This window comes from Protomyctophum bolini (genome assembly GCF_963924005.1).
Source record: "Protomyctophum bolini genome assembly, chromosome: 2".
Classification (NCBI taxonomy): Eukaryota; Metazoa; Chordata; class Actinopteri; order Myctophiformes; family Myctophidae; genus Protomyctophum; species Protomyctophum bolini.
In genome coordinates this window covers 42,777,625-42,791,567 of record NC_137863.1, presented here as the reverse complement: position 1 = coordinate 42,791,567, position 13,943 = coordinate 42,777,625, and the positions used below count along the sequence as shown (strand labels likewise).

The 13,943-nt window shown below is 43.9% G+C and overlaps 1 protein-coding gene across 1 annotated transcript in view; it reads left to right on the top strand.

Moving 5' to 3' along the window:
* Positions 1-5,324: 5,324 nt before the first annotated feature.
* LOC308334283 (calcium/calmodulin-dependent protein kinase type 1D-like) overlaps positions 5,325-13,943 on the top strand; it is a gene marked incomplete at its 3' end in the record, with an annotated part of 18,487 nt that continues 9,868 nt past the window's right edge. Inside the window, exons 1-2 of the mRNA XM_080790945.1 lie at positions 5,325-5,417; positions 11,616-11,739. Coding sequence (XP_080647071.1) covers positions 11,654-11,739 — 86 coding nt within the window. The 5' untranslated portion in view covers positions 5,325-5,417; positions 11,616-11,653. The remainder of the gene's footprint in view (positions 5,418-11,615; positions 11,740-13,943) is intronic.

Genomic DNA, 13,943 nt, shown 5'->3' with positions numbered 1-13,943 from the left:
GTGGGGGTTAGCTTGTTGCACTTACTCACTCATCATTTTCATTGTAATGGATTTATTGACATTCAATTCAAATTGTCATTTATTTAATCATGATGCATTTAATTTGTATAACAGCATTTTAAAAATCAAATCCTCTTAAAGTTAATTTAGACTAAATGTCAAGGCAAAAATTGTGTTAATATTTATTCATACATTTTCTATGATGAATTATACAGTTATTATTATTATTAATTATACAGGGCGCATCGGACGTTGTGATTTTTCAGGGAGGCCGCCAACTCGTGACAGGGAGTCCTAAAACTGCTGAAATGTTTTGAAAAAATGTGGATTATTTTTTGAAACATTTTTTTTTTCAAATATGACAAGATGTTTCACTTGTGCTGTATGCTTCATTATGTAAAATGTGTTTGAAATGAAATGTAATGTGACATGTTTTGAATTACATTGCGTTCAAGAAATTGTCATTGTCTTAATATTATTATGTGAATTTGATATGAATTGATTTGCCAATGTAGTTGCTAATGAATGAATGTATGAAATACTTTCTTTTATCTCATGCATAATTGTAATGTTTTAAAAAATGAAATAAAAATGTTAAAAAAAAATGCATGAGAAAAAAACGGGTCTTCGCTCTTCGCGCATGCGCACATCTACAGTACCCTGTTGAATGCATATTCCATACACTTGAATATAAACACATGGTTGAGATAACATTGTTCATTTGTGTCTAACATCAATGGGAACTAGAGATGCTAAGTGCTAACATTGATAACAGCTAAAGTGCATTAATGGCAAACTTTTTTTTTAAATGTTCTTTTTTAGCCTATATTGTGTATGGACACAATAGCTAAATTTTAGACTGTATCATTATTGTATATTATATTTAAAAAAAATAGACAGACAAACAGACAGACAGACAGATAGATTGACAGGCAGGCAGGCAGACAGACAGACAGTGTGTGCGTATACAGTGTGTGTGCGTGCGTGCGTGCTTCATCGTATTTATTATTATTATTATTAATAATAATAATATTTATACTTCATTGTATTTAATATTATTATTATTACTATTACTATTACTATTACTATTACTATTACTATTATTATTTATATTTATATTTATACTTTATTGTATTTATTATTATTATTATTATTATTATTTATATTTCATCATATTTTTATTATTATTATTATTTTATCTCTTTTCCTACTTGGATCCGTAGCCACTGTCACTGCCTGGTTTGTCCATCTGTACCTGCATGCATAGATTGATTGCTCAGTAGGGCCAGTAGGGCCAAGTTAGGGCCCTAGGAAGGAGGGAGAAAGGAAGGAAGCAAGGAAGCCCAGTAGGGCCCAGTAGAACCCAGTAGGACCCAGTAGGACCCAATAGGGCCCAGTAGGGCCCAGTTAGGGCCCTAGGAAGGAGGGAGGAAGGAAGGAAGGAAGCAAGGAAGGAAGGAGTGTGAGTGTGAGTGTGTGTGTGTGTGTGTGTGTGTGTGCAATGCAATTGGGGTACTTGGTATGCTAAATGATGTATAGGAGTCGAGTGGCACACACACACACACACACACACACACACACACACACACAAACACACACACACACACACTCACACTCACACTCCTTCCTTGCTTCCTTCCTTCCTTCCTCCCTCCTTCCTAGGGCCCTAACTTGGCCCTACTGGCCCTACTGAGCAATCAATCTATACATGCAGGTACAGATGGACAAACCAGGCAGTGCCAGTGGCTACAGATTCAAGTAGGAAAAGACATAAAATACTAATAATAATAAATACGATGAAGTATAAATATAAATAATAATAATATTAAATACAATGAAGTATAAATATAAATATTAATAATAATAAATACGATGAAGCACGCACGCACACACACACTGTATACGCACACACGCACACACACACACTGTATACGCACGCACGCACACACACACAAACACACTGTATACGCACGCACGCACACACACACACACACACACACTATACGCACGCACACACACACACTGTATATGCATGCACGCACACACACACACTGTATACGCACGCACACACACACAAACACTGTATACGCACGCACACACACAGACTGTATACGCACGTACGCACGCACGCACGCATACACGCACGCACAATGTATACGCATGCACGCACACACACTGTATACGCACGCACACACTGTCTGTCTGTCTGCCTGTCTGTCTGCCTGCCTGTCTGTCTGTCTGTCTGTCTGTTTGTCTGTTTGTCTGTTTGTCTATTTCTTTTAATATAATATACAATAATGATACAGTCTAAAATGTAGCTATTGTGTCCATACACAATATAGGCTAAAAAAGAACATTTAAAAAAAAAGTTTGCCATGTGCAAGTTTCGAACTCGCACCTACATGGAGCAGTGACTCCAGGGGCGAGAGCGCTGACCGCTACACTACTAGGATAAATAACCTGCACCGCGGCAGGCAAAATAAAAATACCAAAGTCAACCTTTTACGTCGCAAATGGGTAGCTATAGACCCGACGAGTCATCAAACCGCCACGAGGAGTTCTAATATGCCGACGTATTCATCAAACCGCCACAACGTATAATAAACCGCCATACAACGTATTAATTAATAGTTGCGACTTACGTCAACCGCCTTTAACAGTTGTATTGAGTTGTACTTGAAATGTACTGTAATTCTGCAAACTTAATAAACCAACCAATCAATCATGACTTGAAAAAGAAGACACTTTAGTGGCTTGTATATCTGCTGTTAATGGTGCGTTTCGTCTATTTTTGTTTTTACAGTAAAATGTACCTGCTTTGCACTACTGCATGCTTCAATGAGGAATGCTAACAACAGAACCATGCTAGTTAGCTAACACATCGTACGGACTGGTCTATTTTATTGTAACCACAGTTTACATTAGTGTATGTGTTTATTTCTAGTTTTATATAAAAGCAACAAAATACATTTTCGTTGTGGCTTGACTGTTTATTGCACAGTAATTGAGTAATTAATTGCACAGTTTTGTCGGGTAACGGCGAGCCTTGTCAGAGGGAAATAGATTGGTTAAATGTCCATTACTGAAAAGTGTGTGTGTGAGAGAGCTATAGTAAGAATAATATGCAAATTGTTCTCTCTGTCTCCCTCCCATAAATAAATATCTATCATGACAATGTCAAGATTTACCATGTGGGGGTCCCCGAACCTCCCCCCGATAATGCGCCCATAGAGGCAACACGATTCCAACCAACCCCTGTCCAAAACAGTTGAGAATTGATAGTTACCATGGGGGGGTCCCCGCACTTTGAGACCCCCAAAGACACCCCCGGGGACGCAACACGATTCAAATGAGACCACCCCCATCCAAAACGGTTGAGAAATGACAGAGTTACCATTTGGGGGTCCCTGGGGGTCCCTGGGGGCCCCCCAACCTTGAGACTCCCAAAGACTCCCCCGGGGACGCGACACGATTCAAATGAGACCACCCCCATCCAAAACGGTAGAGAAATGACAGAGTTACCATTTGGGGGTCCCTGGGGGTCCCCCAACTTTGAGACCCCCAAGGATGCCCCCGGGGACGCGACACGATTCAAATGAGACCACCCCCATCCAAAACGGTAGAGAAATGACAGAGTTACCATTTGGGGGTCCCTGGGGGTCCCCGGGGGGTCCCCGAACCTTGAGACCCCCAAAGACGTCCCCGGGAACGCAACACGATTCAAATGAGACCACCCCCATCCAAAACGGTAGAGAAATGACAGAGTTACCATTTGGGGGTCCCTGGGGGTCCCGGGGGGTCCCCCAACTTTGAGACCCCCAAGGATGCCCCCGGGGGGGCGGCACGATTCAAATGAGACCACCCCCATCCAAAACGGTAGAGAAATGACAGAGTTACCATTTGGGGGTCCCTGGGGGTCCCCGGGGGGTCCCCGAACCTTGAGACCCCCAAAGACGCCCCCGGGAACGCAACACTATTCAAATGAGACCACCCCCATCCAAAACGGTAGAGAAATGACAGAGTTACCATTTGGGGGTCCCTGGGGGTCCCCGGGGGGTCCCCGACCTTGAGACCCCCAAAGACGCCCCCGGGAACGCAACACGATTCAAATGAGACCACCCCCATCCAAAACGGTAGAGAAATGACAGAGTTACCATTTGGGGGTCCCTGGGGGTCCCTGGGGGTCCCGGGGGGTCCCCCAACTTTGAGACCCCCAAGGATGCCCCCGGGGGGGCGGCACGATTCAAATGAGACCACCCCCATCCAAAACGGTTGAGAAATGACAGAGTTACCAAAAAAAAAAAATTAACTTGGAAAAAAAAAAAAAAAAAAAAAAAAAAAATCCGGCCGGCCGACCCTTAAAACGACCGGCCGGCCCTTTTTACAACCGGCCGGCCCTTTTAAGGACCGGCCGGCCCTTTTAAGACCGGCCGGCCCTTTTAAGACCGGCCGGCCCTTTTAAGGACCGGCCGGCCCTTTTAAGGACCGGCCGGCCCTTTTAAGGACCGGCCGGCTCTTTTAAGGACCGGCCGGCCCTTTTTACCGGCCCTTTTTACCGGCCCTTTTTACCGGCCCTTTTTACCGGCCGGCCCTTTTAAGGACCGGCCGGCCCTTTTAAGGACCGGCCGGCCCTGTTTACCGGCCGGCCTGCCGGGCCGGTAAAACGGATTCTGCCCTTGCTGGAACACAGGGAGGCTGGCAGAACCTTCACTAAAACAGGCAGGATAACGCTCCACACGTCCCAGACTCCATAGTTTAGAGTCTTCCCCTGCTGGCTCCAAAACTATGAAATTAACTTCCCACTGCAATCAGAACTGCAGAGTCTATATGATTCTGACTATTTTTATGTATTACCATGTGTTCTTGCTTACTGTAAATCGCTCTGGACGAAGAGCGTCTGCTATAAATGCCTAAATTGTAAATTGTCCTATTATTGGAAGTGGGGTGCTATTGAGAGAGTTTGTCTGCCATCATTTGGCTGTAGTGTAGTGTTTGGTCAGAAGAACTATACCTGTAGTAATATATTTCATTCCACTTTTGTCTTATTTCTCTGTGTAGGCCTACCACCATGCAGAAGGGCTTCAGTGCCACCAGTGCTACCATAGGACCAGTGGTTGGGAACCTCTGGGTTAAGGAACACATGGCATCATTGCTTTCAGCTGTGGGCCTATACGGTTCACCGTGCTATAACGAGATCAGCCTGCCCAGGTAGCTTCTTGTCCAGAGCATTATGGTTTAAACTGTTTGTCAGCAGCTCTTATGTGACTGAGCACGCTCACAGCTGACGGTGACATCATCACCACACCATACAAGCCCCGCCCCTCCCCTCAGCGCTGAACAGCGAGCGTCTGCTTGGAGAAGGCGGGTAGATCTGTGGAGATACCTCACCCACCGGCTGCGCCCTGCACTCCTCCCAGGTAAATATTATAATATTATATAATATTAATACTGCATATGTTTTAATGTATTAATACCTCACCCACCGGCTGCTCCCTGCACTCTCAAGTAAATAATAAAGTAAAAATTATTATATTATATTATATTATATTATATTATATTATATTATATTATATTATATTATATTATATTATATTATATTATATTATATTATATTATATTATTATATTTTTATCTAAACTCAGGAGAGGTCATGCTCCCTGCCACGGTAAACGAGTCCTTTATGTTTATTACCAGCTGGTAACCTAGTCCCTGATTGGCTGCCGTAGTGACGACCTAGTCCTTAAAAGTATCAATAATGCAATGTAGAAATACCCTGTTACAAGTAAAAGTCCGGAATTCAAAAATATTGGCTTTCAAAATGTACCAAAAGTAAACAAAACAACAAAAAAGTAATCATTTGAAAATAGCCGATCTACAAGCTCGCGTCTCATCGCCACATTGTGAGCTTGTAGATCGGCTATTTTCAAATGGCCGAAATGAAGTGCTTATCTACAAAGTAACTAGTAACTAAAGTTTTCAAATGTACGTTACAATCTACCACAGTTTTTTTCATTAATTAATTAATTAATTCGATTTCTTTGAAGGTTGATTCTGTTGACATGGCTAAGCTAGATAGAATTGTAGTTTTGTCATGCTGGTTTGTATTGAGGGATTGGGGTACCATCCTAAAGTCGGCTCTTCGGTGATACTGAAAAAAAAAATATATATAGTGTATAGTATAAATAGTGGCACTGAAAAGGTGTATAGGCTGAAGCCGATGGTATTTTTTGCCTAACCTTTTTGTGAAAAAAGAAAGACGTAGTATTAGTATCACAGTAGCAAATAGGTTTAACTAAATTAAATGGACATGATAGATGGTGTTGGTCTTAAAGGTAGACATGAGAGATGGTTGGCCTTAAAGGACAGATGGTGTTGACCTTAAAGGTGCATAAGGTGGACATGGTGCTGACCGTAATGAACGGTCTAAACATCAGTTGAAAGGCCTGGCTATGTTGTGTATAGTACCAGCATGTACATCTGAGGGGCGTAAAACATGTGTTGCTTTCTTTGACCTCTGGTCTTGGAACGACCTGTAGACCAGACTCAAATTGGCCTGAGAAGTTTCAATAGGATCACCTCAGAACAGATGTACACTCCAACATTTGCACATGTTCGGACGTGTACTATAGCCTCTGTTTAAGCCTACATATTTCTGTACATATTGTACATTGTATCAATGTTGCGCCCTTCTGTCACTTAAAGTGTATCACTTTGTATGTTATAGGTACTTTGAAGTGTATTTTGGATGTACTATTGTCTGTTTATATACATCGTTTATAGTATGTACGATGTAGCATTGAATTGTCATTTTATTTCTGCCTCTTGGCCAGTTCCCACTTGAAAAAGTGTTCTTTACTGGTTAAATAAAGATTAAATTAAATTAATTAAAGGTGTCCATGAGAGATTGATGGTGTTGACCTTAGGCCTTCGATCTAGCATACAACATTGATGCATGCCTAGATGTAAGCAAGATGTAACTGTCATGGCCGCCCCAATGCATTTCCAATTTAAGTCACATGGTTTGATACAACATTTTGGACTACAAGCTGTTCTATGGCTTTCGGCTGTGTTTCGACTGCCCCCCCCCCCCCCCCCCCCCCCCTCCCCCTAACACAACACAAATGTTGTGTCAAACCATGTGACTCCCATTGGAAATGCATTGCGAGCTTGCATCAGCTATACATCTCATACAACAAGCATACATCAATCTGTTGTGCACGTGTGACACGTATAGTGTCCTGGTCAGGGTTAAAGGTGTCCCAAAGCAGGATTAAAAGACGACCCTGTTTGTGTCCAAGTCAACAATCAACTTAATCTGTTCCCTGTCGCCGGGGACAGATTAGCGGCAGAAGAAGAAAGCACTGACAGCTTTTTCTTATGAGTAAAAGTACTCATGGCTTTTACTTATAAGTAAAAGCAGCAACTCCAGAATAGTACGCTGCATGCTCTGTTACGTAAAGTAAAAGTAATGCGTTCAAATGTTATTGTTAACACATTTACTGCGATGAGTGGAGATCTCCATCTTTTAATGTTTTATATTGATACAATTAGAGATTGCGCTATATGTCTATGAGCATCTGTGTCGCGTCAATGCCCCCCCCCATTGACTCCGTTAGCCAAAATCCTCCCACCCTTTTATCTCTGAATCTAACCAGAGATTACGACATTACGATTCTAATCAAAACAAGTGCTATTGCCGGCCGATCACAGTCGCTAGCCATATGAGCCTTGAAGAAGGCTCAAATAGCGCAGCACATGAATAGATACATTTCCAACTAACATGGCAGTACAAGTGTTAAGTACAAAAAGTGTGAATTCACACTCATGTGTGGAGTTTGCATGTTCTCCCCGTGTCCCCTATGGTACCCTCACCAAAATGCATGCAGTAATCCTGATCTCTAAACTGCCTCCCCCTGGCCAGCCTGATGGAGGGGAAAGGAACTGGTTTGGATAACGTGTTGGGGGAGGGGGGGAGATTACCCTTTCAAGGGAGAAGTGATTCCTCTCCCTTGGGCCTCATGCTGAAAGGTGGATTTTCAGACCCGTTTTAAAAGATGTAAGTTATCTGCATTCTTTGAGGGAGGGGGTCAGGGCATTCCATACTTTGGTGGCAGTGCTGTAGAAGGAGTATTTACCCATTCTTGTTTGGAAGTGGGTGGTACCAGATCGTTGTTCTCGCTCCCTCTATTATTGTGGCTGTGGGTGTCACTCACTTTTTTGTGGTACTTAGGCCTGACTCACACCTTCGCAACAGAACGATGTATGCTTGTTGGATGAGATGTATAGCTGATCTGCAAGCTCGCAATGCATTTCCAATGGGAGTCACATGGTTTGACACAACATTTGTGTTGTATGAGGGGGTGGGGGGGCAGTCGAAACACAGCCGAAAGCCATACAACACAAATGTTGTGTCAAACCATGTGACTTCCATTGGAAATGCATTGGGGGCAAGATGTATCACACCCTTTGTATATACATCTAGCATGCATCAATGTTGTACGCTAGTTCGAAAGGTGTGAGTCGGGCCTTAGTCAGGTATGCGGATCTGATGGCATTCAGGGCAAGGAATGTCAATGCCATTTTCAATTGCTTAACTCTGTATTCTACCAGGCGCCAGTTTAGACTATAGCAAAATGGGTTGGAAAGAGGTGGGTCATTAATATGGGGCATGGGCAGAGAAGTAATCAAATAAGAAAGAAAGAAAGAAAGAAAGAAAGAAAGAAAGAAAGAAAGACAGAAAGAGTAGCTAAATCAACGGCAAAGAGAAAGGTGTTTAGTTGTATTTCAAAGAGAAAGGTGTTTGTATTTCAAAGAGAAAGGTGTTTAGTTGTATTTCAAAGAGAAAGGTGTTTAGTTGTATTTCAAAGAGAAAGGTGTTTAGTTGTGTTTCAAAGAGAAAGGTGTTTAGTTGTATTTCAAAGAGAAAGGTGTTTAGTTGTGTTTCAAAGAGAAAGGTGTTTAGTTGTATTTCAAAGAGAAAGGTGTTTTGTTGTGTTTCAAAGAGAAAGGTGTTTAGTTGTATTTCAAAGAGAAAGGTGTTTAGTTGTATTTCAAAGAGAAAGGTGTTTAGTTGTGTTTCAAAGAGAAAGGTGTTTAGTTGTGTTCCAACAGAAAGAGGAGTGCTTGAGTACATGTGCTATTTCCCAGCCCTGGCTGAAGGAACGGACGGACGGACGGACGGACGTGGGAAGACTTTCCCCTGGCTGGTATTAATGGCTGTAATCCCGGAGCTCCTTGGCACCTGTGTAAAGTGATCGGTACAAACGGGCTTATAGCACGACGCGCTCTGTCCTCCCATGAGTTTATGTAAGAGCAGCTTGACCAGTTTATGTAAGAGCAGGCAGACACCTGTTTATGTAAGTGCAGGTGAAATGCTCTGCTTTTTCAAAAATAGCAGACCTATACAAGCTCAAGTGTGAGCTTGAGGTAGTAGTGCTTTGAGGTCCACTGGACAGTTGGGAGTGTGCATCTTGTAGAGAACAGTTGTTGCTGCAACTGTTCTGCGATGACTCAGCTGGCCGATGGCGTACTACTATAGGGCAAGGTCCTCATCTACCCCGAAGGCCTTCTCCTTGGATGAGGTCTAACTACCTGACATTCCATATGTTGATATGACCTCATCAAACCCTGTACACTCAAGACACGCTCCTTATATGGCCATGACCATACAAAATTAATTCCATATGTTGATCTGACCTCATCTGACCTCATCAAACCCTGTACACTCAAGACACTGCCCCAGCCGCCACCCTTAGATCTCCATATATGGAGCTGACCTGTTCTGACATTCCATATGTTGCCTATATTACGTCATCAAACCCTGTACACTCAAGACACGCTCCATATATGGCCAGTACAGAATTCATGCATCTAAAAAAATTAAATAAATATAACAAACAGTTGTGACTAACGCTCAGTGGCCTTGTGGTTTGAATGTCCGCCCTATAAGTCTGGGAGGTCGGAGTTCGAGCCCCGGCCGGGTCATATTCCAAAGAAATGGGACCCAGTGCCTCCCTGCTTGGCACTCAGCATCAAGGGTTAGATCCCTTAGGTCCCTGTGATATATGTCCAGGGGGTGTACTTCAAGCTGCCTCATGCTACAGAAACAGGAGATAGGCTCCTGCCCCTATGGGCCGCATGGCTACAGAAACAGGAGATAGGCTCCTGCCCCTATGGGCCTCATGGCTACAGAAACAGGAGATAGGCTCCTGCCCCTATGGGCCTCATGGCTACAGAAACAGGAGATAGGTTCCTGCCCTATGGGCCTCATGGCTATACAGAAACAGGAGATAGGCTCCTGCCCCTATGGGCCTCATGGCTACAGAAACAGGAGATAGGCTCCTGCCCCTATGGGCCTCATGGCTACAGAAACAGGAGATAGGCTCCTGCCCCTATGGGCCTCATGGCTACAGAAACAGGAGATAGGTTCCTGCCCTATGGGCCTCATGGCTACAGAAACAGGAGATAGGTTCCTGCCCTATGGGCCTCATGGCTACAGAAACAGGAGATAGGCTCCTGCCCCTATGGGCCTCATGGCTATACAAGAAACAGGAGATAGGTTCCTGCCCTATGGGCCTCATGGCTACAGAAACAGGAGATAGGCTCCTGCCCCTATGGGCCTCATGGCTACAGAAACAGGAGATAGGCTCCTGCCCCTATGGGCCTCATGGCTACAGAAACAGGAGATAGGTTCCTGCCCCTATGGGCCTCATGGCTATACAGAAACAGGAGATAGGCTCCTGCCCTATGGGTCTCATGGCTACAGAAACAGGAGATAGGCTCCTGCCCCTATGGGCCTCATGGCTACAGAAACAGGAGATAGGCTCCTGCCCTATGGGTCTCATGGCTACAGAAACAGGAGATAGGCTCCTGCCCCTATGGGCCTCATGGCTACAGAAACAGGAGATAGGCTCCTGCCCCTATGGGCCTCATGGCTATACAGAAACAGGAGATAGGCTCCTGCCCTATGGGTCTCATGGCTACAGAAACAGGAGATTGGCTCCTGCCCTATGGGCCTCATGGCTACAGAAACAGGAGATAGGCTCCTGTCCCTATTGGTCTCATGGCTACAGAAACAGGAGATAGGCTCCTGCCCCTATGGGTCTCATGGCTACAGAAACAGGAGATAGGCTCCTGTCCCTATTGGTCTCATGGCTACAGAAACAGGAGATAGGCTCCTGCCCCTATGGGTCTCATGGCTACAGAAACAGGAGATAGGCTCCTGCCCCTATGGGTCTCATGGCTACAGAAACAGGAGATTGGCTCCTGCCCCTATGGGTCTCATGGCTACAGAAACAGGAGATAGGCTCCTGTCCCTATGGGTCTCATGGCTACAGAAACAGGAGATTGGCTCCTGCCCCTATGGGTCTCATGGCTACAGAAACAGGAGATAGGCTCCTGCCCTATGGGCCTCATGGCTACAGAAACAGGAGATAGGCTCCTGCCCTATGGGCCTCATGGCTACAGAAACAGGAGATAGGCTCCTGCCCTATGGGCCTCATGGCTACAGAAACAGGAGATAGGCTCCTGCCCTATGGGCCTCATGCATGCATGGCTCAGCAAGGCTTACTTATACTTTTGACCCAGAGATGTAAATGTTTTTGTGTTGTTTCCAGGCCACGGCGAGGCCACGGCGACCTCGGCGACCTCCAGGATGGGGCGTAAGGAGATCAGCTGCAGTTGGAAGAAGAACACCCGCAACATCAAAGAGGTGTTCGACTTCAAGGCCAAGATGGGCTCGTAAGTACAGTCAAGGGCTCAACCTGGGGGAGGTGGGTTAGGAACAAATCAAACACTTGACTGTCATGGACGTTCCTGGACGTCAATAGAGGGTATATGCACATGCATAAAGTGAGTCGTATAAATCGAGTGGCAAAGTCAGTTTAATGTTGTTTAATGTCATTTAATGCAATCAGGACTTTTCTGTTTGGATGTATATGTATTTTTTGGGGGGGGAAATGATTACATCGTAATAATGTGTCAGGTGAAACAGGCACTGTCTCCGTTGTCCACCCTTTTTGTCTTTTTTTTCCTCCCATATTATTATTATTATTATTGTTATTGGTATTATCCGCATGTCAGGCGCAGCCATGCTGTTTCACGTAATCGCATTGGACAAAACAAAATCATGCAGCCGGACCAACGTTAATGGCTTAAAAAGGACCACTTCACCACTTTTCAACCTATCTTCATATAATAGGTCCTCACTAATAATCATGAAAAAATGGTGCAATTTTTTACTACTACGGTCTGTGTCTCATAGGAGGGCGCTGGGGGGCAGTTCAGAAACCATCTTCCAGTGACATCATCGATGGGGGAATACAAGCTAATAAAAACTGCAGGCTTTCTAGTCCTGAAAAGTTGCAATGCAAAAAAAATGGAAGCCATCGTTCTCACGATAATGAGAATAAATATTAAATATTGTTGTAAAAAAAATCTTGTTTAAAAAAAAATCTGCCTATAATGTTGATGTCACTGGAAGACGGTTCCTAAACTGCCCACGTTACGTAGGACCCGAATTTTCAAACTGTCGACTCGTCGCAACGGACCCGATGCCGGTATAAAACATGTTGTGAGTGATTCTTGCCGATCGCATGCAGGGCTCCCTCTGTTATACACTGCGAGTGTCGAGTGTATTGTATATGCATGTTAAGGGTTGGCAATGGTTGCTGTCCCATTGGCCAGATAAGAGGTGTGTGTGTGTGTGTGTGTGTGTGTGTGTGTGTGTGTGTGTGTGTGTGCCTGGACGACATTGGCATGCCGTTGCTTGCTGTCCAGAGGCAGCCAATCAGGCTATAGTCGTCAGTATGACTATATAGGTCCTCTAAATGACTATAGGTCATCTACATTTCATGAGCTTTCATTAGTCAGGTTTCACCTGACAAAGAAAAAGAAGACCAAAAAGACCAAAAAAAAAAAAGACCATTGTGGATCAGGTGTTATATGGGATCACTCTATGACTAAACTCAGGTGAAATTCACCCGAACACCTGCCTGTAGAAAAAAAAACAGGGATGTGTGGCAGGGAAACAAACCTATACCTTCTGTATGATGTCACTGAGCATCATGAAGTTATACTGAAAGAGCCTGCACCCACCTTAGACATCATAGCAACATTGTGAAAATTACAAAAATATAATTGTGTTTATAGTGTTCTATAGGGTTAAGTCTCAAAATGTCCAGAGGAGCTATTACTGGATTAGAACAGGCAGTTTATCTGTTCAGGTTAATCCCTCCAATACCGTCACAGAGTCGCACGCAGATTAGTCAACTCGGTGCAGCCATGGGCCTGATTCTGTCAATGAACCTGTGTGTGTGTGTGTGTGTGTGTGTGCGTACGTGTGTGCGGTTTCTCTCCTAAAGTCGCATAACATCACTGTTGGGCAGAAACCTCTTTTTTGTAAATTAATTATTACTTAGGTGTCCAGATCAAGCAGTCGCCGTCTGAACCTCTGTCTGCCTCATAAGCCCGTTAGCCCGTTAGCTCGTTAGCTCGTTAGCAGTGGTGCAAAGTACATTCACCCAAGTTAATTATGAGTAAAAATATCAATACTGTAATGTAAAAAACATACTCGGTTACAAGTGAACGTCCGGTATTCAAAATGTACTTGAGTAAACGTACAACAGTATTAGTCATCAAAATGTAGTTAAAGCACCAAAAGTTGAAAGTATACTCGTTATGCAGCTGTTTCACAAGTTATCAAATGTATGAAATGTATAAAACATACTCATGTACTTACAAAACGTACCATACTTTTTAACACTAGCTCGCATGACTGTATTAGTAAGGCCAGCTACCACACAAGCTGACTTCAGGTCAAAAATACCTTTTTTCCCTGCAAAGTTATCGACTACTTATTGATCCCCCTTTGAGCTCTATAGACGCATTGACACCTTCTCCCCCCCAGCGGGGTAGAGCCATTGTCTTTTAAATATTGAATACTT